Genomic DNA, 24174 nt, shown 5'->3' with positions numbered 1-24174 from the left:
GAAGAACACACGCGGTTGGTCCTAAATGCTTATTAGCCATTTGGACTGACACTGCTGTGTAGAAAAAAAACTACAAAAAACCCTGCAGAAATAGATCGATATTGGAAGAAATATTGAGCTGATTTTGTGCAAATTACGCGCCACATTGACTAACCGTAGACCCTTTTCGCTGCCATGTGTAAATGCACGTGGTTAAAATCTTATCAGGTGCATTCCGCATGCAATTTAATGAACCTTTCAGGTGTGGTGTACTTGGTGTGAGCGACTGGATTTAAATCTGTCTTAGGTGCATTTACCCTTGTATTTCTATGCGGATATTTTGTATCCAGATGGTCAAGATGCATAAAATTACAGACGTAAACAGGGTCCTACTTAAAGAGAATTTTCCTGTAGCGAAGGCAGAGGGCAGCAACACCTGGCTTTGAAGCTGGTGCCGTCTAGGTTATTAATCTTCGTGAGTGACAGCTTCCATCACACTACTATCTCCTTCAGGGTTGACGGTTTCTGTCAAACTAACCTCTCCTTTATGGAGCACACTCCATGTGTCTCTGATGCATCTATCTTTTATTCAAGGTTACACCAATGATCTTCATCAGGGGTTCATATTTCCTCCCAATACGGGATTCTTTTAACCATGCTTACACCCCCGATGGCTTCACAATACTATCTCACTTTTAATACCATTTGTAGCAAAGCCAGTGTCCACAGTTGGCTTCAAACCTGTGTTTTACAGGTGAGCCAAAGTGAGAGAAAAGTTAGCACTTTAGTCCTGATGTTGAAGAAAGCACTTCTCCTCTTGGCGTCTTTATCATAAAACTGAACACTGTCCATTCCCAGCAACGAAGAGGTGAATTCTTTATATGATATGACGGCCTTGCAACTGGTGTCCTTTTCATGGGAGTCAGTTAAAATGAATGCACATCAGTGCTTCAAAACATTTAATCAACAGATTTTTTAGAGGATTTAGAATCTTACATCTTACAATATTTATAGTCCAGATCATTCAGATCCCACTTCATACATCCCTGAAGTAACCAAATCTGTGGGGGCTTTAGTCATAGACGCCCTCTAGTGTACAAATTTACCATCGTTTCCGAAAACGACCAAAGTTATTCTTGGCTACCATTCTCAGTATGTTAAACGTAACACACAATAATAATCCTGGGTGTATAATTTGTGACAAGAGATGGGGGGGGGGGGGGGGGGGGGGTGTGTGTGTGAAAATGAGTTTACAAATAAAAGAGACAAAATTCCTTGTTGAGTATAAAATTCCACTACTAACTTATAAAGCTCTAACTGATAATTCCCTAGAATAATTATGTGAACATGCCTACTGGGATCTGCCAAGCCTGCTTCAATAACAATGTGCAGATCCTACGGTAGTGCCTAGAATAAAAAAAAACACAGCAGGAGATCATTTTCCTACACAATCCCCTAGCTACGGAACATAGTTCCTGTCAGTGTTTAGGCCTTAGACAAAGTCTCAGTCTTTAAGCTTAGTGAAGTGTAGGTCTGGACATTCATAAACTTGATTCTTCCACCATGCCGCTCTCACACACTGGTTGCATCCCTTGAATTTTTGTCATGCTGTTTAAGTATCTGCATGCAGCTGTGTGAACAATCAACCTGCTTTTAGTGCCAGTTTCACCTTCAGACTGATATTCTTACTTACAGTAACCTGTACATGTTCAGCGGTCCATAGTTCTTCTCTTTGCCAAGTTTTTATTATTGGCCACTGTCTTATATTGACTCTTTCCTCTGCATGTTTAATCTTCATTGTGTAATCTTTCTGTTATAATCTCATTACCCAAAGCAGAACGGCTTCCATATTTAAATCTGAATCCTCTAAATATTAATTCTCATACCTTCTCAGGGAGTTTTTCCTTTGCCACATTGCCTCCCACTCTAATTTTTGGTCTACACACGACTTCTGTAGAAATGCTTTGCAGACATGTCTGTAGTAAAGTTAGGATATATGAATGAAACTGAACTCAAAGGAAGAGTTGCTACATGACGTTGGCCCAGCTCTAACATTGTATTTAATATCTTGTTTTTGTACCTTCATGGCTGACTTTCGCAGGAATTTTGGTTGGTTTTATTGTTGGATGGAGTAGTATATTTTGTCACTTAATCTGTAGCCTTCAGTCTGACAGTTCACTTAGTTTTCATAGGATGAACTATCACCGGGCAGCAAATGCTGAGTTTGTACCATATGGGTTCACCTACTTTTAATTTTAGGTGGGCTATGCTGTGGTTCATTTAAACAGTTCTTCCACCATCCCCATAAAACACAGTGAAAACATGGCAATAATCTGAGATAATAAAATGGAGTTGCTTAATATTGCCTGTGTTTATTGGAGTTAAATCATAATTGGTGTACTGTTCTAACTGCATGTTACCCAATTCTTCCTTTGTCTTGTGACATTCTGGAACTTACTGGATTCTAGAAATCCTCTTTGGTGTATGTTCACTAGAAGAAATTGAAGAATATAAGAACAGGTGTAGGACAATAAAAGACATTCACTGCAAACTACAGTCAACAATTTTAATGTCCATCTACACTCCTGAGGGGAACCTTAGCTTGTGCCCTTCACCATGTAAAAAATACCAAACAGACAGACAAAAAACAGACAGACAATCAAGACATTGCAGCATCACTGATTGCACATGTCTTACTTTGGATAAGACCTATAGCACAACTGTAATCCATTACATAATAAACAAATAAGCTGGGTCTTCTTAAGCAACCTCTGCCCCAACTCTCCATCTAGTAACTTTCATATAAAGTAGAACACCCTCATTTCATTTAATGAAAACAAACACAAACCTTTAAACCTTCATATAAAGTTGAACATACGTATTTCTTTTAATTGTAATGATTGTTAATACAGACTTAGCAGGTCTGTTGTTTTCAATGGTGGTCATGTACAATACTTAGAGATTAATATAGTACAGTCTAATTCTCTGGACCTATGGGGTCTGTTTATAAACATTATTGAAGGAAAAAAAAAACAACATATGAACATGGACTTATTTCAAGGTCACTGAGACATAAAAGCAAGAAGGTCCTATATGAGTTACATATACTTATGAAAAGTAAAGCAGGTGAAATAAAAACTCTCTAGATGTCAACTCAGTATTTACATTAACATTATTATATATATATACACACAGGAATAGATTAAGCAGACTTGAGAAGGTTTTTTTTTTTGCTTCCAGATACAGAGTCCAAAGAGTGGTGTTATGAAGCTGTCTGATGCGCTCAGACTCTGTCCACATTTCTTAATCCACCATCTAGTGTCAAAGTGCCAAACCTAAAGCAGGTCAGACAGTTTTTATTTAGGTGAAATCTCTCAACACTGGCGTGACCTGCTGGGTAAATATACAGTAGTAAAGTTGCATTTCACAGAGGAACACTCAGGTTATTTTGTTACCTCTCCAGAAAGAGATTGTTCTCTGCCAGCTCTTTGACTACCCCCTCCATCTCCTCCTTTAGTTTCTTCATCCTGCAGACAGAAAGGTCACCTTTAGCTAAGAGCTTTGGTTTTTATCTGTTAGACCACCTGAAACCTTCCATCTCTAAGTGTCTATGTGATATAAAATCACATGTCCAAAAGTGCCTAAGACGGTGTGATAGGAGTGTGCCAGTATTCCCCTAGTTGTGATGGCTGAGCCCAGGACAGGAGCGGACACACTCACCCCAGGGTCATCTCCACTAGAGTGCTCTGGCTGAGGTATGCCTGGGGTTTGATACCACTTGATGCCATGGGGATGATTTTCTGTGGCAGCTGTTCAAGAAGCTTCTCACGACCATATGCACGCACACACGCACACACACACACACACACACACACACACACACACACACACACACACACACACACACAAATATTAGCCCTCATCTTTCACTCCCCCACTATTTTACATTACCTACTGCCACCTCTCTCCCATTCTCTCCTCAATACCCCCCTACCCCCCAGCCCCTCCACTCTCCATATCCTCGTCTCCCTGCCCACACCAGCAAACCATGCTGCACAGCTGCTTTTACCTTGTACACTCGCTGTATGATCATCGTCACCTCCTGCTCCATGTTCATGAACTGGCCTGCCAGTGATAGCAGCTGCTTCCTAACATGGTGCACCTTCCTATGAACACATCACACTCATCAAATCAAACCATGAAACCAGTCCACAGCACAGGCGCTGTCTACACCCAAAGAATCCTCATTAGGCCATGCCAATAATCAGCTGTTTACATTTAGCTCAGTGACAGAATCCTTCAGAATAAATGCCTCAAGTTACAGTGTTTCTGAATATATAGCATGCATGTATAGAGCTGCCAGTTTATTAGGTACACCTAGTCTTTGGGCTAGCTGCCAGTCAAATTTTGGTCAGCTCTATTGAGTGACAGTAACTTTTCTGCACAACTATGCTACACTTCCCATGGTTTATGCACTTTCATGAATGACCTATTTTAAAGGGTGATGCCTGGGTATTATATGTAGATATGTATAAATTAATGTATATCAGTTTATCCTGTCAATAAGCCTTTGCATAAACAGTACCAAAAGTGCATTCTCAGTATTAATGTACATGAAAAATGTCCAGCTAACACCTGTCCCTGGGTCAGGGCAGAGGACTTCAAATGCCTCAGAGTACAACAGTGCAGCACTGGATTACGACTATAAAATGTATACCAGCCTACTAGGTGTAGCTTTAGAGGTGTACATAATAAACTGATCACATACTATACATGTACTATATAAAAGTGCATATAACATTAAAGTATACCATATGTACATATAATGGGGCAATATATGATAATGTTACCAAACAAAAGACCATACAGTTTACTGACAACCAGGGATGCTCCTCTCTCAATCAGCTACCAAATGAAATTTGACAATTTTTATGCTATGTACATTATATGTACAAAATGGACAATTTACACAGATTTGTGAATTTCCACTTTACCATCGTGTTGTACTGAATTTTTGCACAGTATTAATGCGGCAAATCTGACTGTCCTTGCATGCACATCACACATAAAATCTGAACTTTCAATACATTATATGAAATTAGGCATTTACCACACCTAATTTCATATAATGTATTGAAAGTTCAGATTTTATGTGTGATGTGCATGCAAGGACAGTCCGATTGATGATGTTGTTGATGTATGATGTTTCTGTATGACAAAAATTAATATCAAGAGTTGCATAAAAAGAGGACCGAATTAAAATGCTCCACACCACCATGTTATACAAACACACAAACAGTGTTTTGTGGTGCATGGACCAGGCGTGCCCTCATTCCCTGCCTTTCCACCTGATTGGCTCCTTCTGCAGAACATCTCGGGTACAGTTTCCATGGCAACGGGACAGACTCACTCAGCAACAGAGGCTGAGGGAGATTATATGGAGGAGTCTCTCAGGCAGGAGTGTCCTCTCAGCTATTCCTGCCTCCCTCACTGTGGACCAGCAATGTGTATCTTTGTCAAATTGCTTAATAAATTTGCTGACAATGTTGCTAGTTACCACTACAGGAAGAATGCCTTGTTCCACTCTTCACTCTTAGTGAAGGCAGCATCTAATCCACTCTTCACTCTTAGTGAAGGCAGCATCTAATCCACTCTTCACTCTTAGTGAAGGCAGCATCTAATCCACTCTTCACTCTTAGTGAAAGCAGCATCTAATCCACTCTTCACTTTTAGAGAAGGCAGGACCTCATCCACTCTTCCCTTTTAGTGAAGGCAGTACCTCATCCACTCTTTCCTTTTAGTGAAGGCAGTACCTCATCCACTCCTCACTCTTGGAGATGAACAGACGGTACTTCATAGCACACTCCTCTGTGAATAGGGTGCGGGCTTTGGTGGCGTGGTAAACCAGTTTCTGCCTTTGAGAGTAACATGGTATAATGTTAGAAAAAGCAGAGCAGGAAGCTGAGCATGATCTTCCAAAAGAAGCCACTGGCAGGTTTTTAGAGAATTCACATAAGAGCTCACTTGTCAAACTTGTGGATTTGTTCTTCGTTGTAAGGTAGACCTGGAGGAAGGGAAAGTGAAAGAGCGAGAAGGAGGAAGCCATGTTTTAGCCACTGATTCTACAAATTATTAAACACCCACCAAAATATCACCAGAACAGAATGGTTCGGAATGGTCACCTGTCTGTCAGAAATGGATAGCTGGGAAATGGTTAGCTGTCTGCCATACTCACGTCGTTCAGCTTTGTCCTTTTTGAATTGTTGGTAGATCGCTGTAATGGCATCGAGAAGAACCTTTATCTTCTCCACACTAGAAGATGGAGAGGTCAGGGACTCAGTAACAATGTACTGTGGTACACAGGTTCTAGTGAACTCTGGCCTTGTTTTCTGGACACTAACTTAAAAGGAGCAATAAATAATTTTTCCAATGATTGTTTTTCACATTACAAAACTGACATCTAGCAGCCTGCATATTTCAGAGATTTTTTTACTCAATCTATTTTAAAACATGCCCACCTTCTTGTGGGAGACATGTTTTATGGAGCATAAACTGGTTTATCTAAGGACTAAAAAACAATTTGATTGTTCATCTCATGTGAGCTGCACCTGAAACAAAAAACAAAGTAAAAATAATAAATTATTACTTTCATAAATACTGTTGGCTACTTTTTGGTGATAAAAATGACTTATTGCTCCTTTAAGTCAATTCATAAAAGAGTGCTGAAATAAGAGTGTTATACTTTTTTATCACAGAGAAACCAGTCAATTGTGTATTCCGTTAGCCTGGATGATTAGGTACTTTTAACTAAGATTAATCTGCAACTATTGTAAAAAATTATATTATGGTGAAAACTTTGTTATTATTAACTTCAGTCTTTCTTGTTATGTAAAATTGTCACCTAATCTTGTATTGGCGAAGAGAAAGGTTATAAACGGTGAAGCATGCAGACTTGCGTCTTAGAGTAAGATAAAGATCCAAATATTGACTGATATTCAAAATTCTCTCAATAAACAATAATAATGATTAGCGACACAAAGCTAATACACAGACTCATACAAAGGATTGAATAAGTGTCTGTAAAAAAAGTCTAGCACGTGTCACTTATTCTTTAAAAAAAAAAAACCCTTATTATGTAGTCACCAAAGATTTGGCTAGGCAACACACACACAAACTCTCATAACTCACTCTCATAACTCACTTTCTGTCTTCAGGGTGTGTGCCCACTTGCTGTGTCCACGTGTCTGTTAATGTGCCTCCAGGAAGGAACTTGTTTTTGATGTCTTGCATTGTCTGATCCATTGAACCAAGTGACGCAGAAAGCTAGGTTCAGAGTACAAAACCATGTGAGAGTGCGTTAGAGGGAGGATTCCCCAGTCTCATCAAGGTAAACCCTAAGCACTTCCTCCAGCCAAATGCCAACACCTGTAATTTATCTAATCAAGGGCTGGAGTGATGTCAATTATTGCTCGATTAGTTGAGTCAAGTCTGTCACTCCTATATTAAATGAACAACAGCTTGGGAACTTTGGTTTACAAATGGAAATAAATGGACATTACAATGCAATAGCCAGATGCTCAGAATAATTAATTCTTACTCGTAGGACTTTCTTGCGCAAGTCTGAGATTTCGTCATATTCTGTTGATAACATGTTGCCCTGCATTAGCACTTCACACCTAAAAAAGACAGCAATTTAAGTAACAATGATTCATTGATATATAATATAATTCATACTATTCATATACATGCATACATCTTCCCATCATCTTAATTGCTAAGAGCAAACAAACAATAATAAATAATAAATGGACACAACAACTCACAACAAAATTAAGCCAGAATATGTACTGTGTGCATAATTGTATTTAGTAATGAGGGAATATGTGGAGCCCCTACAGCTGTTCAGTCTTTTCCAGTGTCTGGTTGCAGTGGTTACACATGTGGAAAACCTCAGCTTTCTTGTGGGCTGTGTCACTAAAGTCCTCCTTCATGAGCTCTCTGTGGAAACAGTTAAACCAACAGTGATGTGCCTTTTCATTAGTTAGTAGGTAAATTTTTTGGTCACTGTTCTAATTCTCCTGGGCAGATAGTGGAAGGAGGAGAGTCCTAAAGATAGAATCTCTGACGGCCCTTAGTGGATAAGATCCGCACTACTTTAGTGCATGTTTCATCACTTCTAAATCAAATTCTGTGTCGGGTTTTAATATTTTACCATGATGAAACATTGTGTTATTTGTCAAAACCCAGTGGACTTACATGAGACCCCTGACTCCTTTCCTCACCAGCTCCTGATAGACAAGCAACGACTCAGAGGTTTTCCATAGGTGGCCTACATCTCCTGCAAAGGTCTGAATAGAAAAGAAACATTATTGCCCAAAAGAAGTGATCTTGTTATTCTATTAATATGTAAAAAAAAGTCTACAAAAGATAAGAGATATTTAGAACATGCCAAAAACCTCTGATTACAAATGTAATATTAGACTCAAGAATGAGGCACACAAATAAAAACAAGCCATTACGTAAAGAGCCAAAATTTTAGCAATAAAACCCAGGAAGCAAGAATGATTGGTGGGCCAATTATAAAATCCAATATCAATTTAATTTAATCAAACGGGCTTACATAACACGCCGTCACACACACCAGCCCCCACAGACCCTCCTCATCCATATGCTATTCCAAATACAGCCTTTGTGTGTGTCTTAATCAAAGTGCCGAGAGCAGGTAAGCAGGCCAGTGACTCATGACATGGGCTCAGAATGCTATTGTGATTACGGTTATTATTAGTGGGACTGGAAAATGTACAAAACTCTCTTAAAGTGGATTCATGTGTAAGGGAAAATAAGAACAGATGTTTCTGGCACAGTTCCATTAGGGGTAGCTAAGGAGAACAAGTTACCATTTGCAGTACGGACTGTGCCTATTCAGGCAGGCAGTATTAAATATCTCAGACAAAGAAATGGCATGGAAAAGTCTCGAACATCACTGAAGGATTATAAAGCATGCTGTAATGCTAGACTGGGTTCAGATATAGCACCATTTATCCAGCTGTCAGACTTTATATATTTGTTAATTAATTTGTTCTATAAGTGGAATTCTATGGGTACTAGGAAAGTTCTCAGAAGGTGGCTGCTCTGTAAAAAGCACTACATCCTGCTGTTTTTTGTAGAACAGAGTGCCCTTTGAAGCTGAGAAAAGTTTTCAACGTGCCAAATGATGTCAGTGGCATTTTGTTTAATCACATTAAGAAGAGAAAGTTTTGCTCCGAGGTCTGGCAGTTTCACATAGAAAACCAGTAGGATGTGGTTTGGTTAGTGAGCAAGTGAGCTGTAAAACTGACATGTCAAATTGGACAAATTAAAGCTGCAGTAAGTTATTTGAAGAACTTCCCAATAGCTGGTGGAAAAAAAAAAAAAAAAATGGGTCTAATGCCACCTTTTCATATTCTTATCTTAAATTTTTACTTTTGTTATAAGGTCAGTTTGTACAGATGTTCCATGTGCCAGTAGACGCTCATGTGTTCACCAAATTGTAATAAATGCCCCAAGTAAACGGCTCCGTTAGTACAAGGGCTCATATTCAGGAGAACTGTGAATGAACATATTTATTAACTAATTTTATATTAGCATGCTTGAAGGTCCCATATCGGTCTGAGAAAGATGAATGCCAGTTCTTTAAATCAACCAGACATTAAAAAACAGTTTGTCCTCCCTGCTCAACAGTTATTTTGAAAGCATGCCTATCAAACAGTAGGGCAGCCTAAGTGCATGCATATCAGTGGAAGAAGGTATTTTAGCAGAAATTTGAATGGGGGATGTGGAACTTGATGGAGGACTCCGTTAAATCTGGGAGAAGTCAGTAAGAACTGTAAAATTGATTACAACAGCTTTTGAAGCAAGTTATGGTACATTGAGGAAAAATCTGATAAAGCTAGCCAGATCTATTACGGGTGGGGCACATTCATAAGTGCAGCATAAGTGCCAAATGAGCTACTTTTTTAATAGCATCTTATTATACTCAAAAACAAACAAACAAACAAACAAACAAACAATACACTTGTGAACTCAGGCTATTCTCTTTTTGGTTTTCCTTACCTTGGCATAGCTGGCATCCAGGTCCAGGTCATAGCGAGGTTGTACTTTGGGAGGGCTCGCTGCAGACACACAGTGAAATCAGAGCAGGTTTCAGACACTTTCAGATGAAATACATCCAATTATAGGTTAGCATAGGGATGGGCAATGTGTGCTGTGAGCATCATGTCTGATCTCAAACGTTCCAAGTGAGCATTTGCTCTGACATCAGTAATAATACAGGCTTTTTTAGAAACAGGCTGTTTTATCTTAAATCAACACTTAGATGGACTAATGGTCACTACATTACCTAGGCTGTGGTATTTCTATGTTATGCAGTCAGCACTACCAGACTCCTCTTAATGATGTGTGCACTGCACTGCCAGGGAACTCAAATTATTTGATTTTTTTTTTTTTTTTTTTTACAGATGGTGGGTAAAAAAACAGCATGTTGTGTATGGTGAGAATCTCACGATCTTCAAAGATGAGGCCAACGGTAGTGAGGAGATCTCTGCTGAGCAGCATGATGGGGTTGTCCCGGGTGGTGCGAGGGAATGTCTGCGCCTGCCGGTTTGTTTCCAGCACCAGGCGCCTGCCCTCATACATCAGCTCCTGGTTCGGGATGCTGATATTGGTCCGTCTGAAGAGTAGCTCCTGGAAGAGAGTCGCTCTGGAAACCAGATGAGAGTCTGAATATCAGGGATAATGCCAGACTCTCAAACTTGTATTTATCTGTTGTGGAACTGAAAGAGGTGGCCAGGCTATGTTGACAATGGATGATGTTTTGTTACATGCAACCTTAGCAATTAAAGAACAGTTGCACAGAAGGGCTTAGGATTTTTAGCAACTTGCACTAGCAGGCTGGGAGTACATAAGCATGTCATCATTGTAATTTTTATTATTAGGACTTATCTGATTTCATTAGAACTTAGTTATAATTCAATACATTGTCAAACAAACAATCAGATATTTAATTATTTGTTTCATCTTCTTACAATTCAAATGTACATATGCCATCATCCTTGTTTGGTCTGGGTGTTGTCCGTATTAAGCGAAGCACTCACGTGTTGTATGTGTGGATGTAGACGTGGTGCAGCGTGGCTTGCTGTAGGCTGAAGACATAGATCACTGTGCGATGCAGAATGTCACTGGTCTCGGCGAAGAACTGGTCAAAGCCCCAGCACTTCTCCTGGTCTGCCTCCAGTATATTTGCCAGCACTGGGGTCAGAAGACTCTGCAGGCCTCTGAACAAGTTTAAGATTAAAACACTGAGCCACATTCTCCAACCCACACGTTCAACTAAACAAAACTATAAAAGGAGGATTTCCATAACCTTTTTTTTTTTTTTCAGCACTTGTTTCCCTGATTTAACTTCAGCTAGTGCAACCATCCCTGCCCCAACAAACTGTCTATATCAAAAGACGTCAAACAGATTGAGCCGTGGAATGTTCGTACTTGGAGAGGCTGCAGGATATTGGCATCTCTGTGCTCCACTCAATCTTCCCATTCTCAAACTTCTGCTGTCCTGAGATGGCCCCTGGTGGCTTTTCTGTAATTATCTTATACCTGGAGGTACACACAAAGCATCGAATAGTAAATAACGACACTCATTCTTCAGCAAGCTCAAGCAAAATTAACTTAGTGTTACAAAATGACATGATTATTTAAACCATGACAATTTTGTAGTTTTATAATATATGCAAATTTGGCTCTAAAGCTTAATGATTGGCTCTTGAGAGGACTTTACTGAAGTTCTGCCGCATGATCACATCTTACATGACTTCTTTGTTCCTGCGTGGGCCTTCGTAAGGCCTGAACGGCAGACTGCCAGTGGCAGCGTGGTAGAAGGTCACGCCGATGCTCCACAAATCCACTGTGGCACCGTACTTCTTCTGATGGTCCTTTCTCAATACCGCCCGCTCATACATGTCTGGGTGCTATCGCACGCGCACACACACGCGCACACGCGCACACACACACACACACCCGCACACAGGTGAATGGCCTCATCACAAACATGCACACGTTCTAATTCCATAAACACCTGATTAATCTTGGTGATATAATCACATGTTGACTTTGATTTGAAAACATCCATTATTTTGTTCCTTCACTGTTGGTAATACAGCTTTACCACAGTGCATTACCCCTTTAACAAGCACATTATTCTGTCGCTCCTCCATGTCTTACCAGGTACTCCTCAGTGCCATACAGTGACACGAACTGCTCATCATCCTCCAGTTCTCGCGCTGCACCAAAATCTGTCAGCTTGTAGACTGACCGTCCATCCTCACCGATCACGCGCATGATGTTTCCCGGCTTAATGTCCCTGTGGACTATTCCGTACTCCCGGAGGTGGTTCATTCCGGCCACTGTGGACAGGAAAGTATTGACAACAGCAGAGTCAGCAACCCCTAACACACTGGTGGACCCATTGATAAGTTTGAAATTGAAATACATGTATGCAGTTCAATATGTGGCCTGAATCAATGTTTGAGCACATTTGTACTTGAAACCAGACACAGAAATCTTCTATAATGAGACAAACATTACCAACATCCTGTAGCACAATGAGGAACTCATCTTCAGGGAGGCCATATGCATTCGATGGTTCCTCCAGGACTGTGTACAGACTGCCATACGGACAGTATTCCATAACCAGGACCTTGTGACGTGCGTTTGACTGATGGGAGGAATTCAAGGACAAAATAATCATGAAAATGCATCAACATGTCTCTTTAAATAAGCAGACTTGACTTTGTCTTCAAGACAATTGTTTGAGGAAGCGGCAGAGAGAAAACAAATGCTGACTTTTCGCATTTCACAGGCCCTGTCACAGCAACAGGCCCTGGCTCACTCAGAATTGCCCAAACACTCTACCTCCTCCTCCACGGCAAAGAGCTTGACAATGTTCTTGTGGTTGAGCTTCTTCAGCACCTCAAACTCCCGCATCTGCACATCCAGAGGGCGTAGGAAGCTAAGGTTGTTAAACACCTTGACGGCATATAGGTCGCCTGTTTTCTGCAAGCAGAAGGAGGAACAGCAGAGTGAAATCCAGTTTAAACCCATGAGATTGGAGCAGCAGACTGAGAGCCTGCCTCTGATGCAGCACTCAACCTCAACATGATGCCACGGCTCTTCAGAAATGAAGGATGGTGACAAAGACAGCATGGCAGAACCTAACTCAAGTACCCAAGATGCAGAAAGCTGGAGGATTATGAACATTCCAGATTCTGGCTATCCTGCCATTGCTCTACACTTTCGAAAGAAAATCAAAGGACGATAAACATGACTGCATGGATTATCCACTTCTTTACACTTTAACGTGCCCTCCGTCTTAGATCATTTGGCAACAGTTCAAGCCAGGAGTTGACAAATAAATCTCAACTTGCCCTCACTGTGGAGTAGACTAAGGCTCAGCAGAAGCGACAGGCTGGCGGAATGTGTTATCTGGGGGAATCTCCCTTTGCCGCTTTTGACTGCATTTTGCAGGCAGGGCCAAGGGATTACCTGACCCTGCAGTGTGAGTTGGTGTAAGTGACACTGTAAACTCAATGAGTTGGTGTAAGTGACACAGTAAACTCAGCTTAGGTGCAGGCAGCTCAAAAGCATGCTGAAAAAAAACAACTACTGAGTTGGGCATGTGCACATGCTGCAGATATTTTATTGAGGTTTTTGCTTAACATAATTAAATTGTATTGTTGAAAAATTTGTAAAAAAACCAAAAAAAAAACAAAACAAAAAAACCTTTGCTCATGAAAGTTCTCTTGCAAAACTTCTTGAACTCTCCAAACATTATGCAAAATAAATAGCATGGTTAAATAAAGGCTAACAAAAAGAAAGAGAGCGGAAGTCCCCTACATGGGGTAATAATGCTATTGGAGACAAGAAATGCAAGCCTGGGGCTTCCCTGTGTTCCAAAAAAGACATCAGGCTTGAAACATAAGCACTGTACTGCATTAACCACATGTCACCAGCTGTGGCTTTTCTAGGTTGCACAAGCCACATTGGGCTATGTTACCTCTATCCTGTTTGTATGTGCAGGGTGATCAGAAGTGCATGCTGCATACCTTGTGCCTGCCACGGTATACGTTTGCTGTGGCACCCTGTCCCAGCAGGTCTGAGATCAACCACAAGTAGTTAGTTGTACTCTGCATTATGGCTTTAAAAGAGGCCCCTGCAGGAAAGGAAAGAAAAGAAAAGAAAAGAAAAGAAAAAAAGCATCATCAAACTGTAGCACAGAGAAATCTGTAAAGGACAATTCTTAAAAATTGTTTTCCATTTTTCTTTATGTTAATAATGCTTTGAAAAAAACTGACATCCGACTGTAGATTTCTGTTTCATACAGCACAGCAAATCTAGCTAAGCTTCTTAGTGTGGAAAGCAAATAATTGGGCTGCTTAAGTGTCTCTGTTAGCTAGCTAGCACATTCAGAGGTTTTTAGAGCTAGTCAGTCTACAGTTTCGGTTAATAATAGCTTAACTTAACAACTTTCAAGAACATGTAGGTCACTTATTTTTAAATATTAATGTTGCTTACTTCTGGTTTAAATAACAAATCATTGCATGTGACGTCACGCTCGTGGGAAATTCCCACTATAGCCAACAAAAATTCCATACTATCAATATTTAGCATTGCCTGAAAGCCTTATTAAATTGACAAGTTAAAAAAGACACAAACGTTTATTTCAGGGTGTGAGCGGTAGCTTTTGCTTAACACTCATATTACAGGAAAATGAAAGCTTGCCTTTCGACATGTGAGCTCAGCCCAACATCTCAGACTCTTCGCCTTAACAATAATATTCCGATCCTGAACGTTGCGAGAAATAATCTTAAACTGTTAGTTAGATTGCTAGCTATTGCTAACGTTAGATGAAGACAATACAATAATTTCACAAGTTTCTTTTAATGATGGCTATCCTAGCTAGGTTAGCTAGCTAGCTAAATTAATATTTTGTAATCTTTGCATCGCTCTGATAAGACATTCGGAAAGTATTTATCTCCATTCTTACATAATGATTATCATCTGATTAAGATCAAGACATATGCAATCAGAACAAGCCGCAAAAACAGAAATAAACACTATTTATCTTAAATAAAACATTTTGTTTATTTCCTTACCCCGAGAGCACGAAAACCTCTTCCGTTTTCTGATGTGACATCACAAGGTCATGGGACACAGGAGAGTCAATAGGAGCTGCACGTTGAACTGTTTCGATACCGTAAGGTCCGACGTATACGAGAATTCCGTAATACCCAACAAACAGTATCAAATCCACAAACGTAAAATTAGTTGTGACAATGTCAAAAGCTTTCAGCGGTCATGCACAGGCAAAGCAATTCTGAAGCAAGTGAGAAGACAACCAACGAAACTGTAAAATATAGGCTTGCCTACATTGTACGCAGACTCGCCTACTAATGCCGCTCATGCAATCGCCTGCCACCGGGTGGTTAATCTGTGTTATTTTCTAAACACATGGATCACTTTCCAATTTCAGTTTCAGTTGTTGTATCACCGTTGTAAATCCCGACTGTAAATCGCACATTGTAAACTCATAGTTTGTGTGCTTATAAATATGATAAAATACGTGTCTTTCTTTTTTTTCCCTTAACAAATCGGTCAATTCAGAATGCAAAATAGACCCACCTACCAAAGGCCAAAGTAGGTTAGATTAAAAACACTAGAAAAAAATGGTCCCACTTACATAGTACCGAACAGTAGCAATCCATCCTTGAATAGATGCTATGATTAGCATGCTACTAATCCAGTCATAGTAGCCAGAGCAGAGAGAACGGATGTTAACCTAAAGCAAGGCGGACAGGGCCACTAGATGTTGACGAGACGCATGATGAGTGTATTCGTGAAACCTTCTCAAAAGCCCATTTCATGGCTGCCAAAACACATGAGGAAAATTCCCATTTCCACAAGTCTCTAACAGAAAGGCCAATTCAGAAAGTGTACTGCGGTTTCAGAAATTAATAGTGCAGTTTGTATCTGAGAGTAATGACCTTTTTTTTGTACTGTCTGACCGTGTCTGAATAATTTAACTCATGGTTTCTGTGTTTGCCATTAGCTGTTACCTATATATGTAGCTTCTCATTTGTCCGGATAACGATAACAATATAATACGTCAGTTCTGCACCTTGCTAAACCAGATTTCCCCTGACTGTGCGTGGAGGCAAGAGACCCTTTTCCAGGCTTTTCCATCATAGCTCCAACTGTAGAACATTTCTATTCTATTTTGCTCTTTAGAATTCCTTTATGAATGACTCAAATGACATTAAGCTGGCAACAGCAGCAAATAAACAGTCAACCCCCACCAAACAAACAAACAAACAAACAAATAAAACAACAGCTGCAATAATTTTGGATTCAAATGTACGTTAATTCCAGATAGGTACGCTAGAGGGAATTTTGACATATTCACATACAAAGCATTGCTACATTGCATTGTCATATGCTTTGTGGAAAGGTGAGGCGGAGCTCGTTTACCCGTTTGCGTTTTAAGTAGCCCACCGCGTTTGTACAGTCCAACTTTTTCTTCTTGGTGTGTCAGACGTGCTTTTTTGGACACACGTTTGCCTTCGCTACTTTTATACCTCACAGGGTGCAGAGTCGTTAACATGATCTTGGTTTTAACCATGAATTAACAGTTGTTTGAGCCATGCGGCAACTGTGACAAGTTGGGAGATACATCCCAGTAAGTACGCGGCTTAAATACAATTGCTGCCTATAACAAAAAATGTTAGATTATTGCGCTTTTATCGCGACACACGTAGGGAAACATTAATTCTTTGTACGGCTAAAGAACCACAATTGCAAATGATCTAACTGTTCATGTTCTTGTTTTCCCGCGTTGTATTAATGACCAAAATCGTTTCATTGAACTGTACAAAACGGCTTATTCATCCTGCAAGCATTTTATTGTGAAAAAAATGATAGTTTGTGTGAATGCTTAACGGGAATTGAATAGTAAAAACAGCACACCTGCTTAGATGTAAATACGACTTCGGTTGCCATAGCAGAGGACGACACGGGAACCAATGCGCAATTCTTAACTGCACAGAAGCTCGGTTGGCACAGGCAGGTATCAGCATACCGATTCGCCATTGTTTAGAGACTCTGAGGCGGTGGTTACATGTAATGTGTAATGCGTCGCGGTTTTCTTTTTCCATCGGGCTTCTTAGAAGGGATTTGTCGTTTATGCAAAGGGGCGGTTTCCTGATGTCAAGGGATTCCTAAATCGTCTAGAAGGATTTGCTGAAATAAGTCACGGATGCCACAAGGGTTAGTGACTAAAGTTGGATGACAGCTTACACAGGCGATCTCACATGTGGAGTGAAGTGTATGCTACCTGAGAATAATTCTCTCCTTCTTTCTGTGTGTTTTTTTTTTTTAAACACCAAAGATGTCTTGGGCCTAAGGCTGTTATTGTTCTCTAAATGTGTTATTTATTCACAACTTGATGCCACCACCTTTCGGTACTTGACATTTGTCCTTATATACTTGTAACTACTGATCAACCACTTGAAATTTAAAACACGTATGATTCATAGGGATGGCTGATGGGATAATTAATAATCCTCAGTATATATATATATATATATATATATATATATATATATATATATATATATATTATTTTTTTTTTTTTTTTTTTTTTTTTTTTGGTTCACAACAAAATACCTATATTGCTGTGTTGCAGGTGATGTTAGACATATAACAATTACCATGCAGATCTTGTATTATTAACATTGACAGAGGCTTCATTTTTGGATGGGGGTTGGGGGATAGGATTTAAACTAAGACTTAAGTGCTGACTATTTGTGTTGGATACTAAGTAGTTAATTTTTTTTTAATAAGTCTTCCAGCACATGAGATGATGTCTCTGATGTCCTCTCATTAATTGGTGTCAGGTGAAGGTTGGCCCCACTGGAGGGAGGTTAAATATGGAGCCAAATGACACAACTCCTAGCCTTCATCATATTAATGCATTTTGATTTATCATTGTATCTACATTTTTCAGTAGATCTTAGCAACTGTTTGGTAAATGCTATGTGGGTGCAAAAAAACAGAACCACAAGAGCACAGCTGCATCTAAGCACGTCTCATCAGGGAACACGGTTTCCATGTGAAATCTTGGTTTGGCCCAAATCCCAGCAATATACTGCAGGCATATTTTTGGCTGTTCCCATCCTTTTCGGGGCTGTTGTTGACAAAGAAGATACTCTTGGAACATTTGGCTCTTATTCTGCAAACAGAAGACCGGACATAGTTGTGCACATTTTACTCTCCTGATTCTGTAGATGTCTTGTTCAACTTCAGGTTCTTCATTGACAGGTCACTATACTGTAATGGGGGAAACAGGATGTGTACATCAGTACATGGGGTGGCCAGATCCTTTAAAAGTGTAAGTAGTAGGAAAACTTAATTTTTTTATGAAGAACTTGAAGAACTGGTTTGGAAGTTTGCAAACGCTGCAGTGATGCATGTCAGAGTTGTTTTGTATTGACTGTTTAATCTTTGTCCTTCAAGTAATGACCTTAACTGCTTAAGTCCATTCCTAGTCCTACTTGGAACTAAAATCATCTGTCACTGTTTCTTTTCACATTTACTCATTAAATGATTAAATAATTAATTTACTTTTTAAATAATCAGTGAAGTGTTGCTACACTAGACTGTAGACTGTTGGGCTCACACCCAAGGGGCTGAGAACTGTGGTTATTAGCTGGGGAGTAGTAGTCCTAATCTGCAGTGTACACAGGGAGCAGATGGTGTCAGGGACAGAGTGTTGCTCGCGGCTCGAAACAAACAGACATGCCGATGACTCCACAGAGCTGTGCTGAGAATTGGATTTGGGGAACAGGCCTTACATTAGTGAAGTTTCCAGTGAAGTGAAGGAACAATCATGTGGTTATTATATTCCCATGTATTTACTATATATATTTGATAATTTGTTATGCCAGGCAAATGTATAAGATGGTGAAGTCCTAAGTTTTTCCCTGGTGCTTTCTATGGGAAGTTTCTGTTCCTGATGCTTAAGGTTAATCCTGATGCTTAATGTTGCCTTCATTGACTGATCAGGCTTAAATGTAATTGTGGTATTTGTTACAGGTATTTTCATGAATCTTAACATGTATATCAATGTGTGTTTTTTTTTTGTTTTTTGGGGTTTTTTTGTGTGAAAATGGCAGCACATCAAAATGGCAGCACATTGGTGCCCACTTTGAAAATATTTCTGCAAAAACAGGATAAGAACAAAGGCTATCAGAAAGTAGTGTGATGCAGATAATGAAACTAATGAATAAATATCTGTTTCTGATGAGGAGGAGGATTTATAAAGATGTACACTCATAATTCATCAAAGTAGTGAAAGAACAAATGGATATTGGGTTACATTCCAGTGTATATATACTATCACCCAGGCATCATTCCCTTCAAAGTTACAAACTCTTGCAGACATTTTACCAGGTTTCAATAGAAGACTCGTCATAACTGGTCCTAGTGTGACAATATGCTTCCTTTGTCAGTCTTTGTCTGCAACTCTTAAGCCTTTCCCAGCATGGCCAGCACAGGACCTTTAGAGGGACTGGTCTTCAGATGCCTGCACTGGTGTTTACCTAGCTGGAGACTTGTGTTGCAGTCATTCATCTTGTTCATGATCATGCCAGTATCAAATGTTCTATTTCACAACAATAAAAACACAGTCTAATAATAATAAATAAAATAATAGCAATGACACCACCTAACCTGCTTATCAAACAACCTGCTTTTGTGGTCTTGGTTCTATTGCACATATGCGCTTTGGACCAGTGAGATCCAATTTAGCCCGATCACTTGATCCACTGTATTGTAGGCCACTAGTTACATCTAACGAAAGATGCCCAGTGTCTGTAAAACTGAGGCCTTCATTAATGAGCCCTCATACAGCTCTGCTCTGACCCCTCCATCACTGGTAGTGATCCCAGTGCCCATATCCATGGATGCCTCCAATCTGCCTGTTTAAATGGCAACAGTGAATCTGCTTGACTGCAGCCCTGCAGAGGTTGGGATTGGCCAGATGCGTTTCCATTCAGGGGACTTTCCTCTGGCCTTATCTCTGCCGTCATATAATGTCCTTTATTGTTTTCTATTATTAGTCTCTCTGTAGGTGATGGCAAGAGAAAGAGCACAGTTCTCTCCTGCCTTGGCGCATGGCTTCCTCTTGAGTTGGTGCCGACCACAGTCAAAACATTAACGATAACCTAACAATACACATACAGAGGCCGAGAGCTTTATCGAGGAAATGTATAAATATTTGATTTTCAAATGATTACATTTTAACCCTGGCTGAATATTTGCCATGTAGCTTCAGAGTCTGCCCTGTGTAGGAGGACGAATGCCCATTCCTTACAGGGAGGAAACTACTTCCTCAGTATTTGTTTCCCCGTTTCAGGGCAACAAAATAAGCAAGAACATCTATGGCAAGTTTTCCCCGATTACCACCCTATGACATCTAATTCATTTCATCCAGAGCGACGCTAAATATAGAGCTGTCACTTGTCACACCAAGTTGTGCACCTCATCCCTCCCACGTCACCCTTAATTCCTTGTTAAAAGCTCAACTTAGAGTCTGTCCAATTGGTGCTGCTTATTACTAGCTGCTAGCATTTACTGGTTGCAGCAGAATGCAGCCTTGACAAAAGGCTTTGATCATGTCATACAGAGCAGGCTTGCTGCACAGTGTTTTTGTATGAGCTACTGCTTTGGTTCAGGTCAAACACATGTAAGCATACACATGCTCGTGAGCTAAAGGACAGTTGCGTTTCCAGGTGGGTGTGCTTTTGTTGCATGTCAGGCTGTTACGACGTGAATGCAGGTTCCCTGGACTGCTGGGTGCAGGGAGTGCTGGCGGGAAACCACAGTACCTTTCATGCTCTGTTTACCCACGCTGTGCCCTTTGTTTGTCCTCCGGCCAGCCATGCCAGGTCAGCAAGAGCAAAACAGGTCCAGTCCACAAGTATGCAGACCATCCCTTAAATGTATTTTTGTGGGAATACTTTTTTAAAGTTATTATGTTTCCAGCATCATACTGGACACAATAAACACAGTAAAAGCTTCATTATACTGGTTATTCATTGTTCGATCACCTGAGCAAGGTAGTTTCTGACATTACTTCAAAGGGTGGGTTGGGATACAGTACAGAAAGGGTTACACTGGTAAAGTACAATAGAAGCCAATTCCATATTACTTGCACAGTGATTAACATTAGAGTATCTTTAATGTCCCATGTACATATGTGCATATTTGATGTACATATGGTGGAAGAGGGAAAGCCATCTACTAGACCATAAGGAAGAGTTGCATCTGAAGTTCAAGACTGTGTTCAGGTTGTTCTGTTTTAACTGAGAGAATAGGCTGACAGGACAGAGCACCCAAACTACTGCTGTCACTCTCTCATGGTCATTGGTCAGTAACATGGCCTCAGTGCTGTGCTGAGAATATCCCAGGAGTACATGGAAACTACAGCTCTGCAGTATGGGTGCAGCCACTCTGGGGTGTGTGCAGGATGGGTGGGGTGATGGGTGATTTCCCTCTCAAGTGTGAGATTCTGCATAGACCAAAAGGAGAGAGGAAAAAAAAAGTCCCCAACCCATTTTTACTAGTAGGTGTTTGCTAACCATGTTTGTTGGGTGGTGGCTACCTGTCTGATGATGGGAGCATGTGAAACGGAATTGTCTCCCCATCGTACAAAGCACATACCCTGTGGAATGAATTTGGGTTATGTCCTCGGCTCACTTCACACCTTTGCCTTTCGAGCACAGAGCTCCTGAGGGGCTTTCCACCCTGTCGCTCATCTAACTAGATGACCGCAGAGAGCTGTAGCGGGCCAGTGATCTCTGAGGCAACCGGGTGCAGTGAGGCAGCCGTGACGAGCTCTCTGTCAGCCCATGAGCTCTCCTTATATAGAGCTGTGCTCTGCAATCCTCCTTCATAATGCCACAGCCTGAAATTTTGGTCACAACCGTGCGTGCTATGTGTTTTGTGCAGTGTGTGTTGACAATGGCTGATTGAGTCGGAGCTGGAATGCAAGCTTAAGATAGATATCTATTTTTTTTTTTTTTTAAGATAATTTAGCACATGTATCTTAATTATATATTGTACTTAGACTCAAAAATATATATACATTATATCATGAAGAAAGTCCTTTTTATGGAATTGCATTATTGGTCTCACTCAATGTCTTTAAAAGAATATTTAATTTTCAACCTTTTCTCTGTCTCAAGTAACCAGGTAGATTGACTAAATTCAACAACTGCCCTTTGACTTTTATTATGAGTGTCCATTTGGTTTTCCATTCACTTGTTGAGATATTTGGGCAATTGCTACAGCAGAGGTAGACAGAGATTAGTTTGAAAAATGCAGGAAGAGTCCCTTAAGGTCCACCAAAAAAAGAATTCAAATTCTCACCTGAATCTCAAACTTTTTTATTTTTCCTGGCCTAGACAGCATTGCTTCTAAACTCCGTATAATTATTGCCTCAGCTTGGTTTGTTTGGTTATATTTTGCATATTATCGTCTGACAGCGGTCACGTTGGACCACGTGGGTTATCCTAGTTCCCTGAGCAGAAGCGAATCTGGTGATGACCCACTTTGTAGTGGGAATTGGACTTTGCAGACTGGGAAGCAGGGACATGTGGGATAAAGGGGTCGAAAGCATCATTGGGTATACCGATGTAAAGCTTCCACCGAATTTGTTCTTGTATATAATATATTAGCAAAACATACAGATTTGCTAATATGTTCAATGTGGGTAATGTTAGGGCATAGGGCAACTTTTGCAATAGTGCTGGTGCAAAAAATGTACTCAATTTGAGTAGTGTGAAAGTGATAGCTATGTACGGTCATATATTGCTCAAATCATAGTTATCTGGAAACTTTGTTGGGCATTGATTAGCATTTTCAGAGTTAATATGACAAATTTATTCATCCACCTTATCTGAAGCAACGTGACGTGTGTGTTTCACTCAGGTCATACAACTCCAGTCTTCGGTGTCTCACTACTTCCGAAATATAAAAATCATCTACGTATACATTAGAGCATTACAAAAATAATACAAGGATATGTTGCCATTTAAATCTTTGTACAATGTGGGCTTTAAGACGCTGATGCGCTATATATATGCATGGTATGATGAAGCTGCCAGTATTTTTTCTAATAATTAATGATGAAGGAGGACTGCACAAATAAAGCACGGCAAAAGTTCTATTTACATAATACTTTGAATTTTTTAGTGTACATTTTACTACTACAATACTTTAAATCTGTTATTTAATAGTTACATATTGACTGCTTATTTACAGCTTTGTGTAATATTTAAAATAAAGTTTAACATGTGTGCCAGTATTGTTTTAACTGGTGCAAATGGATAAGTCCGTAAACTTTTTCGAATTTGGATATTCTCGATAGTACATTTCAAATTTGGGAAGGACGAACCCAATTTAGATCATGATATGGTTTTTGGAAAGATCGCCCATTCCTACTTGGATGGCGCCTCTCTTCCCCCCCCCCCATCCCTCAACACAACACTAACCAATATGGGCGTCTGCCTGCCAGCATAAGTGGACCTGGTGGTTTGCGTTCTCCTACAAGTGCATTGAGCCATCCAGTGATTATATGCTGGTGGCTGTTCAAAAAAATGTGATGGCTACATGTGTAGAGAGAAAGTATGTGCTAGTCTTCACCCTGCCTGCTTGGTGGCATTGTCCAGTGAGGGGAGAATTAGGCACTGGAGATGACTAACATGAGGAGAAACCTGCTTAGAAAAAATAGCTTTCCTTTCAGACTATAATCACATGCTTCATATTAGACTATAATCACACATTTTAAAAAGGCGAGTGTTGTTTTATGGCGTCTTTAGATCTTGATTGTGCAATATGTACAGTGTCTGTAGGAGCAACGCCTGCTTTTACAGTTTTATTTATAGTGGCATGGCAAAAGGGAATTGTGGATTAGAAGATGTCTTTTAATTAAAAATGCCTTTATGGTCTTAAACCAGTAGCCGATGGATAAAAATGTCTGATCTCTCAGTGTGGCTGTTAGCTTTGGTATTCTTTACTTCCCTCACTTTATGGTTCTTTTAAATG

The 24174-nt window shown here is 40.1% G+C and overlaps 2 protein-coding genes across 6 annotated transcripts in view; one reads left to right on the top strand and one right to left on the bottom strand.

Annotated features, from left to right (window-relative positions):
* Positions 1-2531: 2531 nt before the first annotated feature.
* Positions 2532-15405, bottom strand: tbk1 (TANK-binding kinase 1). 4 transcript variants are annotated; one of them, XM_027024267.3, is made up of 21 exons: positions 15168-15405; positions 14118-14224; positions 12928-13068; positions 12601-12730; positions 12238-12419; positions 11824-11984; positions 11503-11613; positions 11112-11291; positions 10521-10717; positions 10072-10130; positions 8236-8327; positions 7876-7977; positions 7577-7655; positions 7181-7302; positions 6215-6291; positions 6004-6043; positions 5793-5894; positions 4049-4145; positions 3700-3800; positions 3435-3506; positions 2532-3314 (listed from the first exon to the last, which is right to left on the bottom strand). In XM_027024267.3, exons 2-21 carry the CDS (start codon positions 14202-14204, stop codon positions 3263-3265), a joined length of 2184 nt encoding a protein of 727 aa, XP_026880068.1. In that variant the 5' UTR covers positions 14205-14224; positions 15168-15405; the 3' UTR covers positions 2532-3262. The 4 variants fall into 4 exon arrangements, 2 of the variants coding, with proteins under 2 accessions (XP_026880068.1, XP_081568740.1); XM_081712614.1 differs by lacking the exon at positions 15168-15405 and adding an exon at positions 14794-14956; XR_014123228.1 differs by lacking the exons at positions 4049-4145; positions 15168-15405 and adding an exon at positions 14794-14962.
* A 1159-nt stretch (positions 15406-16564) lies between these two features.
* Positions 16565-24174, top strand: part of eps8a (EGFR pathway substrate 8a, signaling adaptor) — a 39280-nt gene continuing 31670 nt past the window's right edge. For both annotated transcript variants that reach the window (XM_081712612.1, XM_081712608.1), the window contains exon 1: positions 16565-16747. The gene's annotated coding sequence lies outside the window, so the exon portion shown is untranslated. The remainder of the gene's footprint in view (positions 16748-24174) is intronic.

Source organism: Electrophorus electricus, chromosome 4, assembly GCF_041902795.1.
Source record: "Electrophorus electricus isolate QZ-2024a chromosome 4, ASM4190279v1, whole genome shotgun sequence".
Classification (NCBI taxonomy): domain Eukaryota; kingdom Metazoa; phylum Chordata; class Actinopteri; order Gymnotiformes; family Gymnotidae; genus Electrophorus; species Electrophorus electricus.
This window is presented reverse-complemented; position numbering and strand designations above follow the sequence as displayed.